We start from the raw sequence: 19838 nt of genomic DNA, 5'->3' as shown, positions 1-19838 counted from the left end.
TTAAGAAAGCTTCTTAAAGCTTGACAGACAGCAGCGACAAGCAGCGCGTGGAGCTCCGAGTGTCAGTGGTAAAAGAAAGTTCAATACCAGTCAGAGTCTCACTTCCCAGAGAGAGAGAAGAGAGATAGAGAGAATGGCGAACCCTCAGCCCCCGAAGCCATGGAAGGTGGAGTATGCCAAGTCGTCGAGATCATCATGCAAGACCTGTAAATCCCCCATTGAGAAAGAGAAGCTTCGCCTCGGCAAGATGGTCACGGCCACCCAATTCGACGGCTTCATGCCTGTACTGTCCTCTCTCTCTATCTCTCTCTCTCTCTCACCACCCCCATTTCACTTCCACTGTATTGTCATTTGTCACTATTATCACCCAAACGATAATACAAGAAAGTCATGAAAGATTGCAAGAAACCCTGTTATTTTTGCTATACTTTCACACCTCTTAGCTTGGAAACATCGATTATGTGTTGATTTTAATTTCTAACACATGGGTTTGGTTTCTTTGTATATTCTGCTACATTTTCATTTAGCTTGCCTTTTTGTTAGTACAAAGTTAGGACCTTTATTCGTCCAAAAAAAATAAAAATTTAGGACCTTTTTGTTGGTCTTTTCACGTTGTTTAGCATTGTTGGGTTATAAGAAACGCTTTCTGATGTTTGCTTGAACGGAAAAGTTTTCTTTGGGACAAGTTTTGCAGCTCTAGTGTAAAGTCGAAGTCTTGTTCAAAACATAATCAAGAAGAATATTCTCCAGAAAGAAGTTTCCTAAAATCTGCAAAACAGCAGAAATTTTCTTCTGCTTAAAAACTTCTCCTTTTTCCCCTTGAATAAAATGGTGCTTTATAGATTTACATTGCTGTACTTGTGTTTTCTTCATCAGCCTTCTTATTTTCTCAACACCTTTCCCCAAAAAGTACTACATGTATAAATGTTTGGCTTGTTCTTGTTTTCTGAATCAGATGTGGAACCATGCTGATTGCATAATGAAGAAAGCAAAGCAGATAAAATCGTATGTATTATTCCCATATTTATCATTTTTCCGTTGAGTGAAGTGGATGAACGCAGTGATTAACTGATACGCCTGTGTCTTGCATCTAGAACCGATGATGTTGAAGGCCTAGAGCTCCTTCGTTGGGAAGATCAGAAGGAAATTAGAAATTATGTACAAAGTGGTGGACCCCCAGATACAATAACAACAGCAACAACAACAAGCAAGGTCAGTAGTGGTATTGAAGTTTCACCAACTTCTCGTGCTACTTGCAAGAGCTGCAGCCAAAAGATTTTAAAAGCAGAGGTTGGTAATTGTTTATCTCTATCTTTTATATGCTCAGTAAGTACATTTTTGTATTAGTTGGGTTTCGTAGATTTCTTTGGATCTATGGTGTGAGAAATGAAATCTGTAAATCAAAAGTAAGTTTTCAATGTTGATAACCATGAATTGAAACCATTTTTCTTTTGGGTGGCACACTAGTGTATGATTGAACACGTTCAAGACAAGAAAGCTGAAACTTGTTGAGTTACCAGCCAAAGTGTCTTCCCAGCATCCTCTCTCTCTCTCTCTCACGCACTCATGTCTGCCCAGACACACCACAACAATATTCTATGGTTCTGTGGCAAGCTTTAGTCCCAATTTATAAAGAAAATGTTAGCTTATTTTAATAGAAATGTATATCATCATTGTATATAAGATACAACATCTTTCTCCAATTCTAGTTCATAAAGCATAATTGAAGTTGACTACTCTGCATGATTGCTTTTTATTCCATTTTAAGGTCCGTATATCAACCAAGCCTGAAGGTCAAGGACCTAGGGGCCTGGCATGGCACCATGCCAACTGTTTCATGGAATTATCACCATCCACCGAAGTGGAGAAGTTGTCTGGATGGGAGACCCTCCCAGTTGCTGATCAGGCAGCTGTACGTGCCTTGGTTAAGAAGGTTCCTTCTAATGCAAGAGGTGGTATGAAGTTCATTTTGTTTTTATTGTAGGTTGTTTCTATGCAGTAATAAGCAGTTATCTTTTGTTTGTCAGTCGCTATTGTTTTTCCTCTTATAGTAGTCATCCTTTCAGGCAAGAAAACTGAGGAACAAGAGGATAAAGAATTTCTGCAACAGGCAACTTCTAACACTAGCACAAAACGAAGAAAAGATAGTGGTGGTGATCAGAAGTCAAAAGTTGCTAGGTCGGAAGGAGATGTGTCAACGAGCGGGGATGTGTCCGTGAGGGATGCTACTGATCTGGAGAGTAAACTGGAGGCCCAATCTAAAGAGCTGTGGGCACTGAAAGATGATCTTAAAAAGCATGTGACGACTGCTGAGTTGCGTGAAATGCTTGAAGCGAATGTTCAAGATTCAACAGGTTCAGAGCTTGATTTGCGTGAGCGCTGGTAATATTATCTATGTTCTAGCTGTGGAAATTGAGTAGCTTTTGTCTTCTTTTTTTCCTCCCTTTAGGTTCATTTTTTCAATTTTATTTTTGTAAATTTCACTTTTTTAAACTGGCTTTTTATTTTTATTTTTAAATTTTGTTTCTCCATAAATGCTTTTATACATTTGTCTTGTTTTGTAGTGGATTACATAGAATAATCTTGTTGAATGTTGCTGCTTGATTTGTTGTCACAATCGAAACCTTTTATTTGGTTTCTTCTTCCCCCCCTCCCAAAGTATGCTTGAATTCGATCTACTAATTGTCCTTAGCTGATTATCATCTCTAAGTGGATCACTAGTTTTTCATCTAATTAACTTGAGGTTGATTAACTCTTTATTGTTGTACTTGTTTAGCGCTGATGGAATGATGTTTGGAGCACTTAGTAGATGCCCAATCTGTTCTGGTTTTCTTCGTTATTCTGGGGGCATGTACCGGTGCCATGGCTACATATCAGAGTGGAGTAAGTGTTCTTACTCTACTGAGGAACCTGAACGCCTTAAATGGAAGTGGAAAGTCCCAGAAGATACTGACAATCTATATCTTAATAAGGTATTTAATTACAACATATGTCCTGTATGTAGGGATCCTAGTTATGGCTTAAGTTATTATTGTTTTTTGTTTTTAATTTTGCAGTGGTTTAAATCACAAAGGGTTGAGAAACCAATGCGGATACTGCCTCCATCAACACCTAATAAACCTTCTGGAAGTCAAGCTTTCAATGGCCAATCTCAGTCATCTAACAGTGCAAGCTTGGCAGATTTGAAAGTTGCTTTTCGTGGATTACCAAAAGAATCCGTGGCATGATCATTTGTTCCTTTTATGTGTATTTAATTCGTAGTATCTGTGGAAATTTTTTTTTCTGCACTTTCACTTCGGTCTATCAATTTCATTAAGGGTGATTGTGCAGGAAGAATGGAGTCGAAAAATTGAGGGTGTAGCTGGACTGGTTCATTCGAAGATCAAGAAAGGCATGTGCTTTTCATGCACATAATTTGATTTAGTGCCTTGCCTTCTTTGGATTATAGCTGTATCTGTTGACTTAAAGATGCATAACATTAGTTATTTTGTTAAATAAATTAAAGTGCAGATACTAATTGCTTAGTTGTGAGTGGAGCTCTTGATGATAAAGATGCTGAGATGAGAAAAGCAAGGTTAAGATGCTATCAAATTGCTGGTCTTGACTCTTGAGTGTATAACCTTGGTTTTTGACTGGGATAAGTTACATTTTCAGGAGAATGAAATTACCAATTGTCAGGGAGGATTATCTGGTTGATTGCTTTAAAAAACAGAAGAAGCTTCCATTTGATCTGTACAAAGTTGAAGAAGTTGGTCAAACCTCTAGCATGGTCACTGTCAAAGTGAAAGGCCGAAGTGCTGTTCATGAATCTTCTGGTCTGCAAGATACATGTCATATACTTGAGGATGGGAAAAGCATCTACAATACGACCTTAAGCATGTCTGATTTATCAACTGGTGTTAACAGGTGCATTTGGTTTATTCTATCTTTCTTGTTAATCAATTTTTCCGGAATTGATCTTGTTGTTTTCCACATCAATTGGCAGTACTCATTTCTTGAACTTAAGTTGCTAGTATCGTTTCTTGCCTCGGATCCTCATGCATTGCCCATCATGTTTTAAGATAAACTATTAGAGCAAATCCTTGTGGAAGTACTAGTAGTCCCTTGAATTTGCAGTTTACTTCTGAACTTAAGTTAGGATGAAAGCATTATTGTACTATCAATTTTTTTCTTCTCTAAAGGGATAAAATCATTATTCTACAGTATTGGAAGTTAAACTTTTCTGTATTAGTTTACCCATCACTTGCAGTTAGTTTTGCTTTTAAAATAAGTATTCGGAACTCCTATTAGGGCCTATTACTTCTCAATATACTTGTAGTTAATTGGGCCTTTTCTTTTGATAATGTATGTTATAAATTCTGATTTCTAACTCTTTCTTGCTCTCTCTTTTCTATTTAGTTACTACATTCTCCAAATTATACAAGATGATAAGAGTTCAGACTGCTATGTGTTTCGTAAATGGGGACGAGTGGGGAATGATAAAATTGGAGGTAACAAACTGGAAGAGATGTCGAAATCAGATGCGATCTGTGAATTTAAACGTTTGTTCCTTGAGAAGACTGGGAATTCGTGGGAAGCATGGGAGCAAAAACAAAATTTTCAGAAGCAACCTGGCAGATTCTTTCCATTGGATATTGTACTGCTTATTCTTTTATTTCTTTTATAATTATCCTCAAATGTGAAGGACCCATCCTTGGTGGTGAATCCTTGTTTCTGTATTTTCTTTTTCTTAAAGTTTATTTGATTAAAAATTGGAATTTGTAGGATTATGGGGTTAACAAACAGGTTTCCAAGAAAAATCAGAACAATGCAGCCAGCAAACTAGCTCCTCCTTTAGCAGAATTGATGAAGATGCTTTTCAATGTTGAAACATACAGGTTAAATTTTTTTAGTTTCAACCTTTGTTTCTCTCTCTCTCTCTTCCATCTCTTTTTATCTATCTATGAGTTGTATGTCTATGAGACTAAGTCTTAAGTTTTGCAGAGCTGCCATGATGGAATTTGAGATAAATATGTCAGAAATGCCACTTGGGAAATTGAGTAAAAGAAATATCCAAAAGGGTAAATATTGAAAAGAGAATCTCTTCAATTTTCTGTAGAGTTCAGATATCAAAATGTTATATTTTCAAGTTTAATGTTTAGTAGTTTGCATAATAAAGTCTTGCGCCCTTTCCTCCAGTCCTTATTTTCTTTTTCTGATCTCTATGTTCAGGGTTTGAAGCATTAACGGAAATACAGAATCTGTTGAATAGTAATGGCCATGCTCCTTCCATGAAAGAGAGCTTGATTGTAGATGCAAGCAATCGATTTTTCACTGTGATACCTTCCATACATCCACGTGTTATTAGAGATGAGGATGATTTTAAGTCAAAGGTACATAAGGATCTGTGTGGTTACATCTTTCATGTTTTTGCACATTCTCAAGCTCACAGTTTCCTTTACGCCTTTCCATTATTTTAAGATGGTTTTTCTGAACCTATATGTAATATGCATGAATTTAAATGATTTATTTTTGGGTTTTTTTTTTTTTGGTTGATGATGCCAATCTCTCCTTAACGGATTGCTTATATTACTATTTATGTTAGGATTCATTAATTTTTTTACCAGAGGGATTGAAATATTAAATTTTTCATGATGCTGAAGTTACTGCTGTAATGAGAGATTGCAACTGATTTTGGCAAGTCTGCATAGTTACAACTTACAAGCAAGGCATAAGATGTTTATACAGCTTTTTTGTATCCTTGGCAGGTGAAAATGCTAGAAGCTCTCCAGGACATTGAAATTGCTTCCAGATTAGTTGGTTTTGATGCTGATACCGATGACTCCCTTGATGAGAAGTATAGGAAGCTCCGGTGTGATATTGATCCAATTCCTCATGATAGTGAAGATTTTCAGTTGATTAAAAAATATCTTCTTACTACTCATGCCCCTACACATACGGTGGGTTTGCATCTTGATAACTTGAGTTCCGAGCGTACTATGTTGGTGACCTATTCTATATACTCAACACTTAATGTCAATTGATATATTTTTCTAAATCGTGTGTCTGGCTTCTTATGATAATATCAGGATTGGAGCCTTGAGCTTGAAGAAGTTTTTGCTCTTGAAAGGGAAGGGGAATTTGATAAATTTGCTCCCTATCGGAAAAAGCTTAACAACAGAATGCTTCTTTGGCATGGTTAGTTTCGCTGCCTTTGAACTTCATGTAATGATTTTTGTGTGCTGTGAGATGGGAATGACTATTGTTCCTTGAAATCTTTCGTAAAATCTACTACTAAATTTATTAGGACCTATGATCAAGAGTAGAAATAGAACTAATAATTTTATACTCCCAGGTTCTCGGTTTACAAATTTTGTGGGCATACTTAGCCAAGGACTGAGAATAGCTCCTCCTGAAGCTCCTGCTACTGGTTATATGGTTCTCTCTCTCTCTCTCTCTCTCTCTCTCTCTCTACACATTTATGTCTATCCATGTATTATGTTTTGTGTGCCTCTGCGTGTACACAGTTGCAGTGTCTATGCTTTTTCTGCAAGACTAAAAGCATAAACATTTCGCATTACAGTTTGGGAAGGGGATTTACTTTGCTGACCTTGTCAGTAAGAGTGCTCAGTATTGCTATACAGACAAGAAGAATCCTGTGGGCCTCATGCTTCTAAGTGAAGTTGCCTTGGGGGAGGTCCATGAGCTCAAGAAGGCTACGGTGAGGACATTTTCCATTATCTTTTTATGTGCTTTGATTGTGTGTTTTGAATATTCTAATTGTAGTTTGACAGTGTTCTACTAGTGGTATATACTTGTCATGTATAACTTCAGTGAAGTATGTGGAGGCTCTTATGCACCCTAAAAGTTTGTAGTTTTGTTGTGTGTAGACAAAAAAATAATCCCATACAGATACATCAAACCTGCCATTTCTTCTGTGACTTTTGCCCATCTAACTTATTTGTATGCTACTATACTCTAGTATATGGACAAACCTCCTAAAGGAAAGCACTCTACAAAGGGGCTTGGCAAGAAAATACCTCAGGAGTCGGAGTATGTAAAATGGAAGGACGATGTCATCGTGCCTTGTGGAAAACCAGTGCCATCAAATATCAAGGCCTCTGAGCTAATGTATAACGAGTACATTGTTTATGATAAAGCTCAAGTAAGTTCTGAGCTTTGTTCTTGTTGGTCATTACCACTTGTGACTCTATTTTTTCACTTGTTTTGGAGACATATGGTAACTTAACTGGGTGTTGACATCTATGGACAGGTTAAGATGCAATTCCTGTTGAAGGTGAGGTTTCATCACAAGAGGTGAGGGAGACATTGGTGTCCAGTATTTTGGCCATGGTGTACAGTGTGGTGGTGTGCTCAGAAACTCGCACGATGTTTCTCTGTTCTAGGGTTTTGAATGTTCGTATCAATAAAGATCTGTTTTGGGGATTGTGTGAGATCTTTTAACTTTTGCTTCTGGCATTGTAGAGAATGTTTTTCAAGTAATGGAATCAAACCCTTTGGGCATTTTGCTCGCTCCTGTGGCTATATAATGCACTTTTTTTTTTCTTTTTCGTCAATCAACCCTTTTGTGTATATATATATATGTTACCATGAGGATATCATCATTCTACGATATATGGGCTTCTTCCCTCCCAAAATCATTATGGGAAATTAGACTGAAAAACTGAACTGGACTGTTTCTATGGAAACATAAATAGGGATGTTTTTAAATCATCCCCAACTGGGCCAAAAGTTTTCTGTAAGTTGGTTTTGTTCTGAACCCTCTAATAAAGAAGATGAAGAAATGGATAAAGGTGGTGTTTCTCTTTTGTCCTTTTTTAAGGTCATCCAAAGCTACGAGTGAGAGAAAATTATGTAACCGATTGTGCCTGCGTTAAACCAGGGATGAACTGAAAGGTGTTTGTTGGTTCTAAAGTCTTCTCGATATGGGATCTTGGAGGCAGCTCTGCATGTGTGCCATGTGCTTGATGATGATCCAAATTTGACTCCAAATAAATGTAGCTAAGCTGCAAACGTCATGTGTGAACGGATAGGAATTTTTTTTTCTTCTTTTTTTCATGTTCAATTACTGCCGATCGTTCGTGTGATCTGGTGGTAAGAGCTTGGCAAATAAGGTATGCATGCAGCAGCAGAGCTGAGCTGAGCTAAGAATTGTGAATCTGTGACATGGGAATGTAGCTTTTGGTACATACAGCCAATTTCCTCAGTTAGAATGACGAGCCCTACTCATGCAGTTGAGCCTTCTTCTGGCCCTTTCTGATGTAACCCAGCATTTTTATATATGCACCCAACGGAGGTGGCAGGTCTTCTTGCTCTGTTCTCTACAGCTGGTCAACAATAACTCTGACTCTCTGAGGCACCTGTCCTATGATTTCATCCGTTCATTGCACTTTCCCCTTGCACAAATCTGGTCATATACTTGGATTGACCAAGTTCCATTTTGGGTTGGTCATGTCATTTATGTCACTTAGACTAGTTGCTAATTGAATTAGTTTTTCTTTCCTAATTAACAAAGGCTGCAGCAACTGGGATTAATTAACAAACAATAATACTAGAAAACCGCAAAGGATAGTGGTTTGGAGCAATTGCTCTATCTAGGAAAGTCTTAGGTTTTAGAATTCGAGTTCTAACATTGGTGTAGTATGTGTGAATAATATATTTTCGCTCCTATAAATAGGAAAGATCCTTAAAAAAAATACTAGAAAACCAACTTCTTTTTTTATAAGGACATTAGATGAGGAGGGATTCGAACACTTAAGCTACAAGTCCATTGAATACTAGAAAACCAACTTATTACACGGAGTTTTGGTTAGCAACTGACACAGAAGTTTCTTGTTTGGTATAAGTAAATAAGGTCCAGAAAATGAAATACTGCTTTGCAGTACCTGTGGTTGTGGTTGAGGCCAGTAAATTGAGTGAAGCAAGCAAACAAATGTGCATTTAATTTGTGATAGATGTATGGAGAAAACGATAGCGTTATATTAAACCACTTTAAGACTTTTGAGTTGGCTTCTCTTTTGTCTGATGTGATAAATGGTGGCATGCATAACGCACGAGAAAAACACAAACTGCACAAACTCCATAATCATCTTCTACACTTGAAAAAGCTCAATGAAACCTTCAGCTCCAAGAGAGCACCAGTCCCTTCATCATTTTTCTGATCTCATCTCATCTGACAAAACCCAATTTCCAAAACCTCAAGCAAACTGCAACAAAAAACGAAACCAAAGCAGGACCAGTTTTTCTCCACCAGGCTTCCCAAAAGTTTGAAGTATTCAACTTGTTTAATGGAATTAAGCATGATTATTGTGTAGCAAATTAATAATTTATAGTTTAATAAATTATACCTCCTCCTCATACCATATTATAAGCATTTTTCTCATCTATATTGCTCAGGGTAACTGAATCATTAGTAATTGTCGGTAGAAAAATACCAGCAGGTATGCCACAAGGCGACAAATTGCAGCAGTTCCCAGGTGCGGCGTTCGGCGGAAAATGTAAACATATTCAAACCAACAAAATCAAACTTCACATAAAAAAAATGTTAATCAAACTCTTAACCATTGAAAGATAAAAGAAAGGAAAAAAATTGTATGAGAGTAAGTTGAAAGCCTTAAAGAAAGTAGCCCCATCAGATTACAAAAACCATTAAGAAATGTCCCCTTAGAACCCAACACACAGACCTTCCTTGTCCCCCGTTCACATTTTTTATAAGACCCCCCCTTTTATGTTTCTCAATGCCCCACTTTCCTCCTTCAACCCAACCCCATTAACCCCAAAGTCATATATCTCTCTCTATGTGCACCATTTCCTAGTGTGCTCGTGTGCCTAAAAATATTTTAACCCCTCTCTCTCTCTCTCTCTCTCTCTCTCTCTCTCCCAATTTTCACTCAATCACTCACTCTCTTATTCTCTACCAAACCCAAAAATGGCTTCTGGGGCTGGCAGTAATGGCTCTGGCACTGGCTCTCCTTGTGGGGCATGCAAATTTCTGAGGAGAAAGTGTGCCTCTGACTGTATCTTTGCACCTTATTTTTGCTCTGAGCAAGGGCCTGCTCGATTTGCTGCCATTCACAAAGTGTTTGGTGCTAGCAATGTGTCCAAGTTGTTGTTGCATGTCCCTGTTCATGATCGTTGTGAAGCTGTTGTCACAATTGCCTATGAAGCTCAAGCAAGAATCAGAGATCCTGTTTATGGATGTGTGGCTCACATTTTTGCCCTGCAACAACAGGTACTTACCAAAAAAGTCTCAATTTTTCTGCCAATTAAGCTTAACCCTTTTCTTTTTTGGTTGAATTTGTGTTTTTGATGAATTAAGCAAACCCTTTTGTTTTTTTGGTTGCATTAAGCAAACCCTTTTGTATTTTGGATGAATTAAGCAAACCCTTTCGTTTTTTGGTTGCATTAAGCCAACCCTTTTCATATCATGGTCTAACAATTAGTATTTATCACTCATAGGTGGCATGTTTGCAAGCACAATTGATGCAAGTAAAGGCTCAACTGGCTCACCAGAGCCTTGCTGATTCAAGGAACATAGAGAGCACTCAGTGGCCAGGGAATGTGAATGGAGTCACAAACTTTCCAAATTATCCAAGTTACATGAATCCTATTTCACCTCAGAGCTCGCTTGAATCCATTGACCACAACTGCAGTGATATTGCTATGAATATGCAGGAGATACAAAGCAGCAGAGATGACTTCTCATACCAAGCCTGTTCTAAGAAGAGACCATACAATGGTGACTTGGGGGAGCTTCAGGCACTGGCCCTCAGAATGATGAGAAACTGAATCAATCTGTCATCATGTTTCTTTTTCAAGATTATGAGTCATATGACTGGTCTTTCAGATGTGCTATGCCCAAAGATGTATATACTGAGCTTGTCTTTTTGTTTGAAGAACAAGAAATTAGCACCTTAAGTCATAAAATCTACAATAGACCTCTCTCTCTCTCTCTCTCTCTCTCTCTCTCTCTGCTGTATACTAAAATTATTAGTACTTCAGGTGCATAAATTACTTGGCTAATTGAAATATTCAACTTTAATCTTACTCAGATAATGTAGTCTTTATTGAGTGACTTATTAGAATACACAACATTGACCTTATTGAAGAAAAATCTTGAAATCCGAGTCATCCTGAATTGTTAATTGCATCTTTCCTTATCAAATTCAACAATGGTACGTTTGGCCTGGCTTATAACTTCAGTGATAGGGCATTTGATGCTACCTTCAACACAAAAGTTCAACTATATTAATTGTCTTCCCCTCCTCCGTTAAATACAAATGATGATACGTTTGAGCACTCTACAATTTAAATATCTTAATCTATTTTCCATGGGTTTAGCTAAGGTTCAAGTACACTTGCAGAAATAAAAATTAAACATGTGTTTAAATTTGAACCTAATGGTGCCCCTAGTTACAAATGGTGTCTAATATCTATTCTATTCTATATGATATTTGCAATGGCATGCAAAGGCATATGAGACATCTACACCTTCAATATTCCCGGAAATCCCAAGATTAGTTTAATCGTTTCCTTCTCAATCAAGATAATTGGTCCATCTCCTTGATAGTATTATTCATTTCTAATTAGGAAAATTAAATAAATAACTACACTCATGTAGCTTATCTATCATGTTGCTAAATAGATGCACCCGAGGTCCTGTATTCGAATTCCTTCTTCCCTAATATTGCTTATATTTGAAAAAACACTAAATCTATCAAATACAAATTTAGGAGCTTTCTCTCAATGTAGATGATAATGGACTCTTTGAGCATCTCCATTAACCTCTTCAACCACTTTTGGATGCTCAAATAGGTGAGTTACATCATATAAAAAATCTCTCTAACAGCCTTGTCAAACTCAGTCATCAAAGATGCAACCTCTCTCTCTCTCTCTCTCTCTCTCTCTCTCTCTTCAGGACTGGTAAGTTAACTTCGGCTCTTCAAATCATTTAATTTTACTTTGGAAAAACAAAACCTACCTCAAAAATGTTAAAAACATGCATTTTTTCTTTTCAGATAATAAATGCAAGACATTTTTCACATGTTTTCATATTTTTCATTCTTTTACATGATATTGCATTAATTGAATTGAAGAGTCTGTTGGAGCAAAAATTATTCAAGTAGCAAATAAACCTTTTCAAATTGCCACATAAGTCAACAAATTTTAATTTAAAAAGTTTAATGTTACTCTTGGAGATGCTATTAGTATACATCCCCTAGGAGCTAGGGTTTGACATTGTGATTGATTAGGGGAAGATCAAGTGAATGGTATGATTGTAGTTAAAGGCTAAACACACGCTTTAGCCTTGATGTGAGTAGTTAATGGTCCCACTTGCTAGCTTGAGGTTTTTGTTCTAATAAGTTCACCTAACATTAGTACCCTAATCTAATTTAAATATTATCATACCTATGATTTTGTATTCTTATATATAGACAAAGTGTCCCCTTGATTGAATGCACAGAACTGCATCATTAGTTAGCACCTCGGCAACTTTAATTTGTCAAACCAATTAGGCAAAGTGTTTGGTTCTCCAAACCTTATAATTATTTGTAAGCAAATTAAGACATATTAATCTTTAATCGAAACTAGCCTAACCTTTCCCATCTATGAAAAAGATAGATGGCCATCTTATCATCAGGCTAAAAATGATCCTACCAACATTAATTTATAGTCGAGTGATATTTTTCTTTTTAATGTTAAAAGAGATCGCAAATTCGAATCCCTCCATCCGTTAATGTCCAACAAAGTAGATACTATACAGTGATCCGATCCGCAACGCTATTTGACATTTGACCAAGAATCTATACATCCAATTAGCCTTTCAGATGTTTTCAACCAAAAAAGAAATAAGGTCACAAGATATTTTTAAAAAATTAGGGTTCATGGAAATTAAATAAATAATGGCTGTGAGGCCACAGTTAACTGGATAAAATAATGGATTATAATTTCTTCGGGCCCATAACTGTGGCGTAGAAACTAAATTCGCAGCCAGTCCAGTCAAGCGGCCTGTAACCACTTTCATACTTTGTCTCTGCCTCTTTGGCATTAAACAAATGCTTTGTGTCCACCAAAACAAACAATTGCATGCACTGTTGAAAATAAATATATATATAAATTATAGAAAATGCACCTGTAGAACATATGCACACATCGACCCTCTCCACTCCATAAGTTCAACTTTTTTAAAAAAAGTAATTATTCCAGAAACAATTATTAATAAAATATTTGGGTGATGAACGATCATTGAATTTGAGTACTTCAAATCGACAAAGCTTTTGCAAAAAGGTGAACTGAGAACCAAAAAAGAAGACAAGAAGAATTTGAACTTTGGTAGAAAATAGAGGAGAAGAAAACTAAGAGCTTCAAAAAGTAGTGTGGTCTCTCTCTTCCTTGCCATAGTTTTCTTCTTAAAAGGAGAAGAAATGAAGAGGACATGCTAGCTATAATATGAGTTTGAATCTTGACAAATGCCTTCCCACATACTAAGGTTTGATTTAAATTTGGAAAACTTTATCACGACCCCTTATAATTCCTAAAATACATTTTATAAAGAAACAAAAATATATATTATGATGGCTCAACAACCATCATTAGCATCGACATAACTACCATTAACATTGTTGTTGTTAGCCGAAAAAAGATCAATATTGTGGCACAAGCGTCGCCCAGAACAAAGCGCTTACTAGTCATAATCAAATCTAGACATAATGACATGACATGAGTTTCTATTTTTTAAAAATTTGTAACCAATAGTTCTTAAAGGTAGTTTTGTTGAAGCCTAAAATATAGAGATGGGAAATGAGAGAGCATATAATTTTGGGTGCAATAAAAAATGAAATCGAGTAAGGGAAAAAATGATAAAGAAAGTTGGAAGGTTGAAACTTGAACTTGTGAACTAAGCTAAAGAAAAGCATGCCTCTGGGGTTTAAAAAACATACCAAAAGTTTGACTGTTGACTACAGTTGCACACACACACACACACACGTGGAATGTAAGCCATCCGATGTAAGGTGGGGCCCTGTGTAATTGTCTCTTTGCAACAAGTTCGTGCCGTTTCTACTTTAAAAAAACAAAAAAATTTGCATTATTGACACTAGTGCAGTTTTACGACAAGGAAAAAGATGGAAAAGAAGAAGATGATGAAGAAGAAAAGAAAGTTTGGCCGCTGCATGATTTAAATTAGATCATTGAGCTTTGTGCTGCTGCGTCTTGTGCGTAAATGGCCAATCTTCTTCTTGTTGTGTGCTTTGTGTTTTTTTTTTTTCCTTTGGAGGGGTTTTTAACTTTTCAAGTGTACTTTTGTATACTTCACTCTAAAGTTGCAATGTGGATGATTTTGTCTTCTCATTGTAAAGAAATGAATCAATCAATGTGTTCATTTTTTTTCAAATTAGTTATTATTATTTTTGTTTTGTGGGTAGTTTGGCAATAATTTTGTTGTAACATGAATGATGTATTATTGGACATTCTCTTTTTTAGCCTTAAAAAACCAGCTACAATTCGATTGGTCCTTCTCCAACAACCATAAGATTTTGTCTATTTTAGCCACTAATTTGCCTCGTTTTAATTTTAATTTAATTTTATTTTTTCTTAATGGGTGAGATGCCTTGAATGGGCTTTCATTGCTACTTTGCTTATGGACCATATGGTGCAACCTTCCTGGGTTGGGTCTACTAAGGATTTTGATCCAATTGAATAGGGAGTTTTAACTGAGGAAGCAAGACCCAATTTTACCCCCCTTTTTTAAAATATTATTTTTTTCCTTCTTGAAGGGCAAAAAAGTTGTCATTGTTAGGGAATTCTATGTGAGAAACACTTGTGTGAAATGAGGATAGCCTGTTTTGCTATCCCTGAATAATTACGGCATGCCATGCATCACGTGCCAGTCTGTGATTGGATGGGAATAGCAAAATAATCTTATTCCCGTTTCACACAAGTTAATCTAATTGTATGAACAATGTACACAACACAACACTCATAGCCATGCATATTAATGCGTTCTGGCTTTTGATCCAAGTAGTTTTCAGCCAAACTAAAAATTAGTAAATCGTAATATGCATCGCTAATCTTCGTTAATTAGTTAATAACTGAGCAACACTATATTTTCAGCTAGCTAGCCAAAACCCCAAGCTAGCCTACAAGTACATGAGGTTCATATATAATACAAGTCAAAATTAAGAAATTGGGTACCCTTAATATAATACCTAGTCTGGCTGAAAAATATTGGCTATTAATACCTAAAGCAATTGTCTGAAATTATGAATAATGCATGCCTTGAAAGTATATACGTATAGTAATTAATCTATCTTGTAAAAAATCCTTCTGGGGGTTTCATTGAGGAAGAAATTCATAGTAGAAAACCACTTCCCCTTTCCATGGAAGGATTATACATCAAACAGAGTTTTGTAACCCCTGAAACTTGGGGGTAGTGGACTTCTCACCACTACGTTTGATATGATAAAAGATATACCTCAAAGTACGGGTAACATAAAATATATACACTTCACAATTCATATCTCATAATTAGCAATCACATTTCTTACTTTGTTAATTTGATCAACATTTCTATAGGTATTAATATAACAAAATTGATATATACAACGGGCGTATTAGAAGATAGCTAGGGTTTCAACAGTGCAACATATTGCTGCTAACAAGTAGAGAGAGAGAGAGCCATATATTCTAGTTGAAATTTGAGCTAAAAGTAAGATGAAGATTCATTTTTCAGACTAATTAATCTTGATTTGGAGAAAACTAGAAAGAGCATATCAAGAATCAGATAAATAAGATGTTGAAAGCATTCTACTACACTGGAAAGATTCAAGTTCTAGCTTCTCCCTTACAGATAGAGAATAATATATATGTGGTATTCAGATATATATATTTGCATGTTTTTCAAGAAATCATGGAACAAAATTTGGGAAAGACAAGATTTTGAAAAAGGAGATAGTCAAGACCAGAGTTGGGTTTCCTAGCTTTCATCAAGTTCCAATGACATATATACACAAGAAAAGAAAGACTTTTGATTCCATTGGGATCAGGGGCATTTCTAAATTTGAGGTACCTCCCTCATTCTAATTATAATACTCCAAAATATGAGACGATATTGCAGTCATTATTAACTTCTTCCACATCCATTTTGCTTAGATAGTTTTCAGAAGGAAAAGGAAAATACAGATAAAAAACAAGGAGTTTATCAGCTGGAGATGGAGCCTCACATTCAGTGTGAGTAGAGAATTGAGCTAGCTAGGTGCAGCTACGTGCAGCTAGTTGCACCTAGTAAATCTTCGACCGTTACATTCCTATTTGATCTCATTGTTTAAGCAATTCTATTGGGGAGAGAGAGAGAGAGAGAGAGAGAATTTTCTCTAGTTTAGTTAGCTCTGGCCATTAGATTTGTCCAGTAGGTGATCAGATCAAATTAAACAATAGAATATAAAATTGCACCTCACAAGATAGTTAATTTTTGAAATGCAACAAACTAGGTTTATATATGAAGGGGTATTGACAAAGCAAACTGCTAGGTCAAAAATCTAGGTCTACATTAGGTCCAATAAACAAAGAAAGATAGCTCAATCAGGATATCATGAGATCTATCCAGTCCTGTCAGAGACTCAGAGAAATGAAACTATTATTCTTCTACTAACATAAAAAATTACACTAGCTTAAACATATATAATAGGTAGGGTTTCCACTTGTATTAACATATTTCTAGGGTTCAATATAATCCCCAGCTTAACTATCAGCAACAAATTTTAAAGCGCATGTTTCTAATTATGCAGAGCTGAAATTCCAAACTGAATAACTGATGATATATAGAATGCTTGCACCAATATACTCATCAACGGGCCGTACGTCACCTCATGAATGCTGGTGAATGTAGCTGAAAGCCACTGATTGAAGCTCATCAGCATCCTGAAAACCCCATTGCCTGTTGTAATTTGTTTGCATGCCAAAAGAAGACATGGAATGAGAAGTGCCCTCTTCGAAGCTGCCATATGAGACATTTTCTTCTGGGATATTCACTGAATTTTCATAACTCCCATTAACAGAGTTATTTGAATTCATAATTCCATTCTCATAGTATGATGTAGTTCCAGAATTATTGATGTGGGTTGAATTGAATTGTGGCATGGAGTTGGATGAATTTTCTAACTCATGAAACCAACTTTGAGCTTCCTCTGTGTGAGAAGGAAGTTTCCCATAAAATTTCTCATTAGGGTTTGCTACAGCAGAGCCATTGACAAAGCTTTGGGCTGCTTGATCCTTGAGGAAAGCTAACTGTGCTTGTAAGTTGACCACCTGAAAAGTTCAAACCAAAAGCATATACTCATCAGTTACTTCAACATACAATCTGAACAGAAACTCAATTAGGTTTTATATAGTTTTCCACAAGTTCAAGGTCAAAGGGTACTAAATGATTAACCTGTTGATGGAGAGCAAAAATATGTGAAACACAGCCATATATGGGATCTTGAAGCCTGGCTTGAGCTTCATATGATATCGTCACTGCGGCTTCGCATCGATCGCTCAACGGAAGGTGAGCTAAAAGCTTCGACACATTGCTTGCGCCAAAAACCTTGTGGATGGCAGAAAAATGGGTAGCTCCCTGTTCATGGCAGAAATAAGGCGCAAAAATACACCCTCTCACACATTTTCTTCTCAAGAACTTGCAGGCTCCACAAGGAGAACCAGAACCAGCCATGGTTTTGATGATCTTTTTTAATTGGGAGGGTTTTTTGTTTTTTGTTGGTGATTTTTGCTCTGTTAGCTTAATTTGTGCTCAGCATTATCACCACCGTGTTTATAAACACAAGAGGAAGAGTGGAGTTGATTATAAAATAATCATTAATGAATTGCATTAGGTCCCCTTAATGGGGAACATACTTCATTATTTTTTTCCCTTTACCTTCCATCTCAAATTTCTATACTCCCATTCTCATATTAGATTCCATTCTACATCCTTATACGACAAAAAGAGCTATGCCCCAAACCAACCCCATTTCTATCAATTTTAGCTTCATTCTTTGTATATGTAGTTGGTTAGTAATACATGTAGAGCCACATTAATTATCAAATAAAACCAATATTTAATTTTAAACCTCTCTGCAAAGCATCTAGTGTTCATATACTTGCAACAAATGTAGCATAATTAGCCCTAAATAATTACACAAAAAAGATGGAATTGAATGGTAAAATTTGGATTGTGCTAGGGTTCCCGACAAAATTGCGGTCATTAGACAAGCTCACATCACTAACTATTTAATTAGGTGGATAAGAGAATTGATTAAGTAATCAAAACCCAGGTTGGGGAACTGCTGGACCCTTCAAATTATAGAAATGGGAGACAAAAGTATTTCAATAGTTAATTGGTATGGAGTTCCACAAATCGAAGGAAGAACATTTTTAATCAGATCCAATAAGCGCGTGATCAATTTAATTGAATGTTAAAACATATTTGGTGGAATGTGCCAATGTGATTATTTGGATTCATTGGGCATATACAATACCAAATTGGTTCGTGGAAGATAAAGAAAACTAAAAATTAAAAAGCATATTCGAAATATGAATGAAACAAGAGATAATGACACTGGAATGCAACGCTTGGTGCCCAGGGAAGCAGAAACATTACGAAGAGAGAGTGAGAGAGAGGATTTTTCTGCTCCTTTCCCTTTCTCTTCTTTGCTTTGTTTAAGTTATGGAGTCAGGGTTTGTCTGAGCAACACAGTGTATTAATAATTCAGTAATCTTATATAATCTTAATCACTTTTGGTTTGTCACCCACAGCTACAAACATGTAGACGTGCGCTTAGCCCCACACCCCAAAACTTAATAATGACACCCTAACTTAATTAAATAAATACCCCCACCTAGCATGCGGGTCTTGTTCGTGTCAACTCGTTAACTTAATGGGGGAATAACTAGACACTACCCGTTTGACCCATTAAGAATAAAAAACGACAAAAAAATTGAAAAAAGATGAAGAAAAAAAAAAAAAAAAAAAACAAACCCAGACAAAACCACCCCAAACTCTCCCTTTTTTTTTGGTCGAGAAAGATGAAACTTCATTACTGGAAAGCTCCAACACAGGAAAAGGAAGCAAACACAACAAGCATTCATGCGACACAAGAAAACAACATGAAAATAACACCACAAATAAAACAAACACCATCCGAATTATACATTATATTTAGTAATTGAAATAAAAGTGATTCATTCAGTGGGCTGAGCGGAGGCCGCATCACCATCCAAACCAGCATACCTTGAAGTGCCCAAGGTGTGACTCTGTCAACACAAAGTTCTGCAAATCTTGACGCGATACTAGACCAAAAGGCGGTGTCCCCTTCAGATCTGGCTGCTGCAAAACCAGACATCCAACCCCAAATCTTCGTCATCGTCGGAGGTGGCTACTGATCTCACAAAGGCATCTCTTATTATTATTATTATTATTATTATTATTATTATTATACGAGAACAAAGCCAGCTCCCATTCGACTCGGATTTTTGTGAAACAAGGGATATTTGTGCGTGAGTGAAGCAGCGATAGAGACGAAGACCATGCACTAGGATTTTAGGGATTTAGAATGTAAATAACAAAATTGCCCTTTCTCTTAACAGATTAACTGACACGACCCGTTAAGCTAACGGGTGACTAACGAGTCCACCTGTTTTCAACCCGACTCATTAGGCTTGACTCAAATACTGATTTTTTCGTGTGAATTCATGTCGTGTTAACGGGTCGTGTAAGATATTGCGAGATCTATTCTTCTTTCCAGCTCCTATTTTTTCTGCTTGCTTCTATCATTTATATGAGCAGAAATGCAAATAAAAACAGC

General features: G+C 36.4%; 3 protein-coding genes across 4 annotated transcripts; 2 read left to right on the top strand and 1 right to left on the bottom strand.

Moving 5' to 3' along the window:
- Window positions 1-10: 10 nt before the first annotated feature.
- On the top strand, window positions 11-7511 carry PARP1 (poly(ADP-ribose) polymerase 2). Of its 2 annotated transcripts, none has more exons than XM_021959107.2 (20): window positions 11-283; window positions 956-1005; window positions 1095-1290; window positions 1769-1952; window positions 2067-2382; window positions 2777-2972; window positions 3057-3221; window positions 3331-3391; window positions 3511-3574; window positions 3655-3906; window positions 4399-4636; window positions 4765-4877; window positions 4984-5060; window positions 5212-5372; window positions 5748-5939; window positions 6069-6177; window positions 6335-6417; window positions 6563-6700; window positions 6962-7144; window positions 7253-7511. In XM_021959107.2, exons 1-20 carry the CDS (start codon window positions 134-136, stop codon window positions 7298-7300), a joined length of 2976 nt encoding a protein of 991 aa, XP_021814799.1. In that variant the 5' UTR covers window positions 11-133; the 3' UTR covers window positions 7301-7511. The 2 variants fall into 2 exon arrangements, with proteins under 2 accessions (XP_021814799.1, XP_021814798.1); XM_021959106.2 differs by having other exon boundaries at window positions 1769-1955.
- Window positions 7512-9643: 2132 nt separating this feature from the next.
- On the top strand, window positions 9644-11039 carry LBD16 (lateral organ boundaries-domain 16). The gene is made up of 2 exons (XM_021959144.2): window positions 9644-10231; window positions 10459-11039. The coding sequence occupies exons 1-2, from the start codon at window positions 9929-9931 to the stop codon at window positions 10786-10788; spliced, it is 633 nt and encodes a 210-aa protein (XP_021814836.1). The 5' UTR covers window positions 9644-9928; the 3' UTR covers window positions 10789-11039.
- A 5544-nt stretch (window positions 11040-16583) lies between these two features.
- LOC110757515 (LOB domain-containing protein 29-like) lies at window positions 16584-17749 on the bottom strand. The gene is made up of 2 exons (XM_021959145.2): window positions 17429-17749; window positions 16584-17304 (listed from the first exon to the last, which is right to left on the bottom strand). Exons 1-2 carry the CDS (start codon window positions 17705-17707, stop codon window positions 16864-16866), a joined length of 720 nt encoding a protein of 239 aa, XP_021814837.2. The 5' UTR covers window positions 17708-17749; the 3' UTR covers window positions 16584-16863.
- Window positions 17750-19838: the final 2089 nt, after the last annotated feature.

This window comes from Prunus avium, chromosome 8 (genome assembly GCF_965620075.1).
Source record: "Prunus avium chromosome 8, drPruAviu1.hap1.1, whole genome shotgun sequence".
In the NCBI taxonomy this organism is placed as follows: domain Eukaryota; kingdom Viridiplantae; phylum Streptophyta; class Magnoliopsida; order Rosales; family Rosaceae; genus Prunus; species Prunus avium.
The sequence above is the reverse complement of the archived record's forward strand: the minus strand, read 5'-3'. Positions and strand labels throughout refer to the sequence as shown.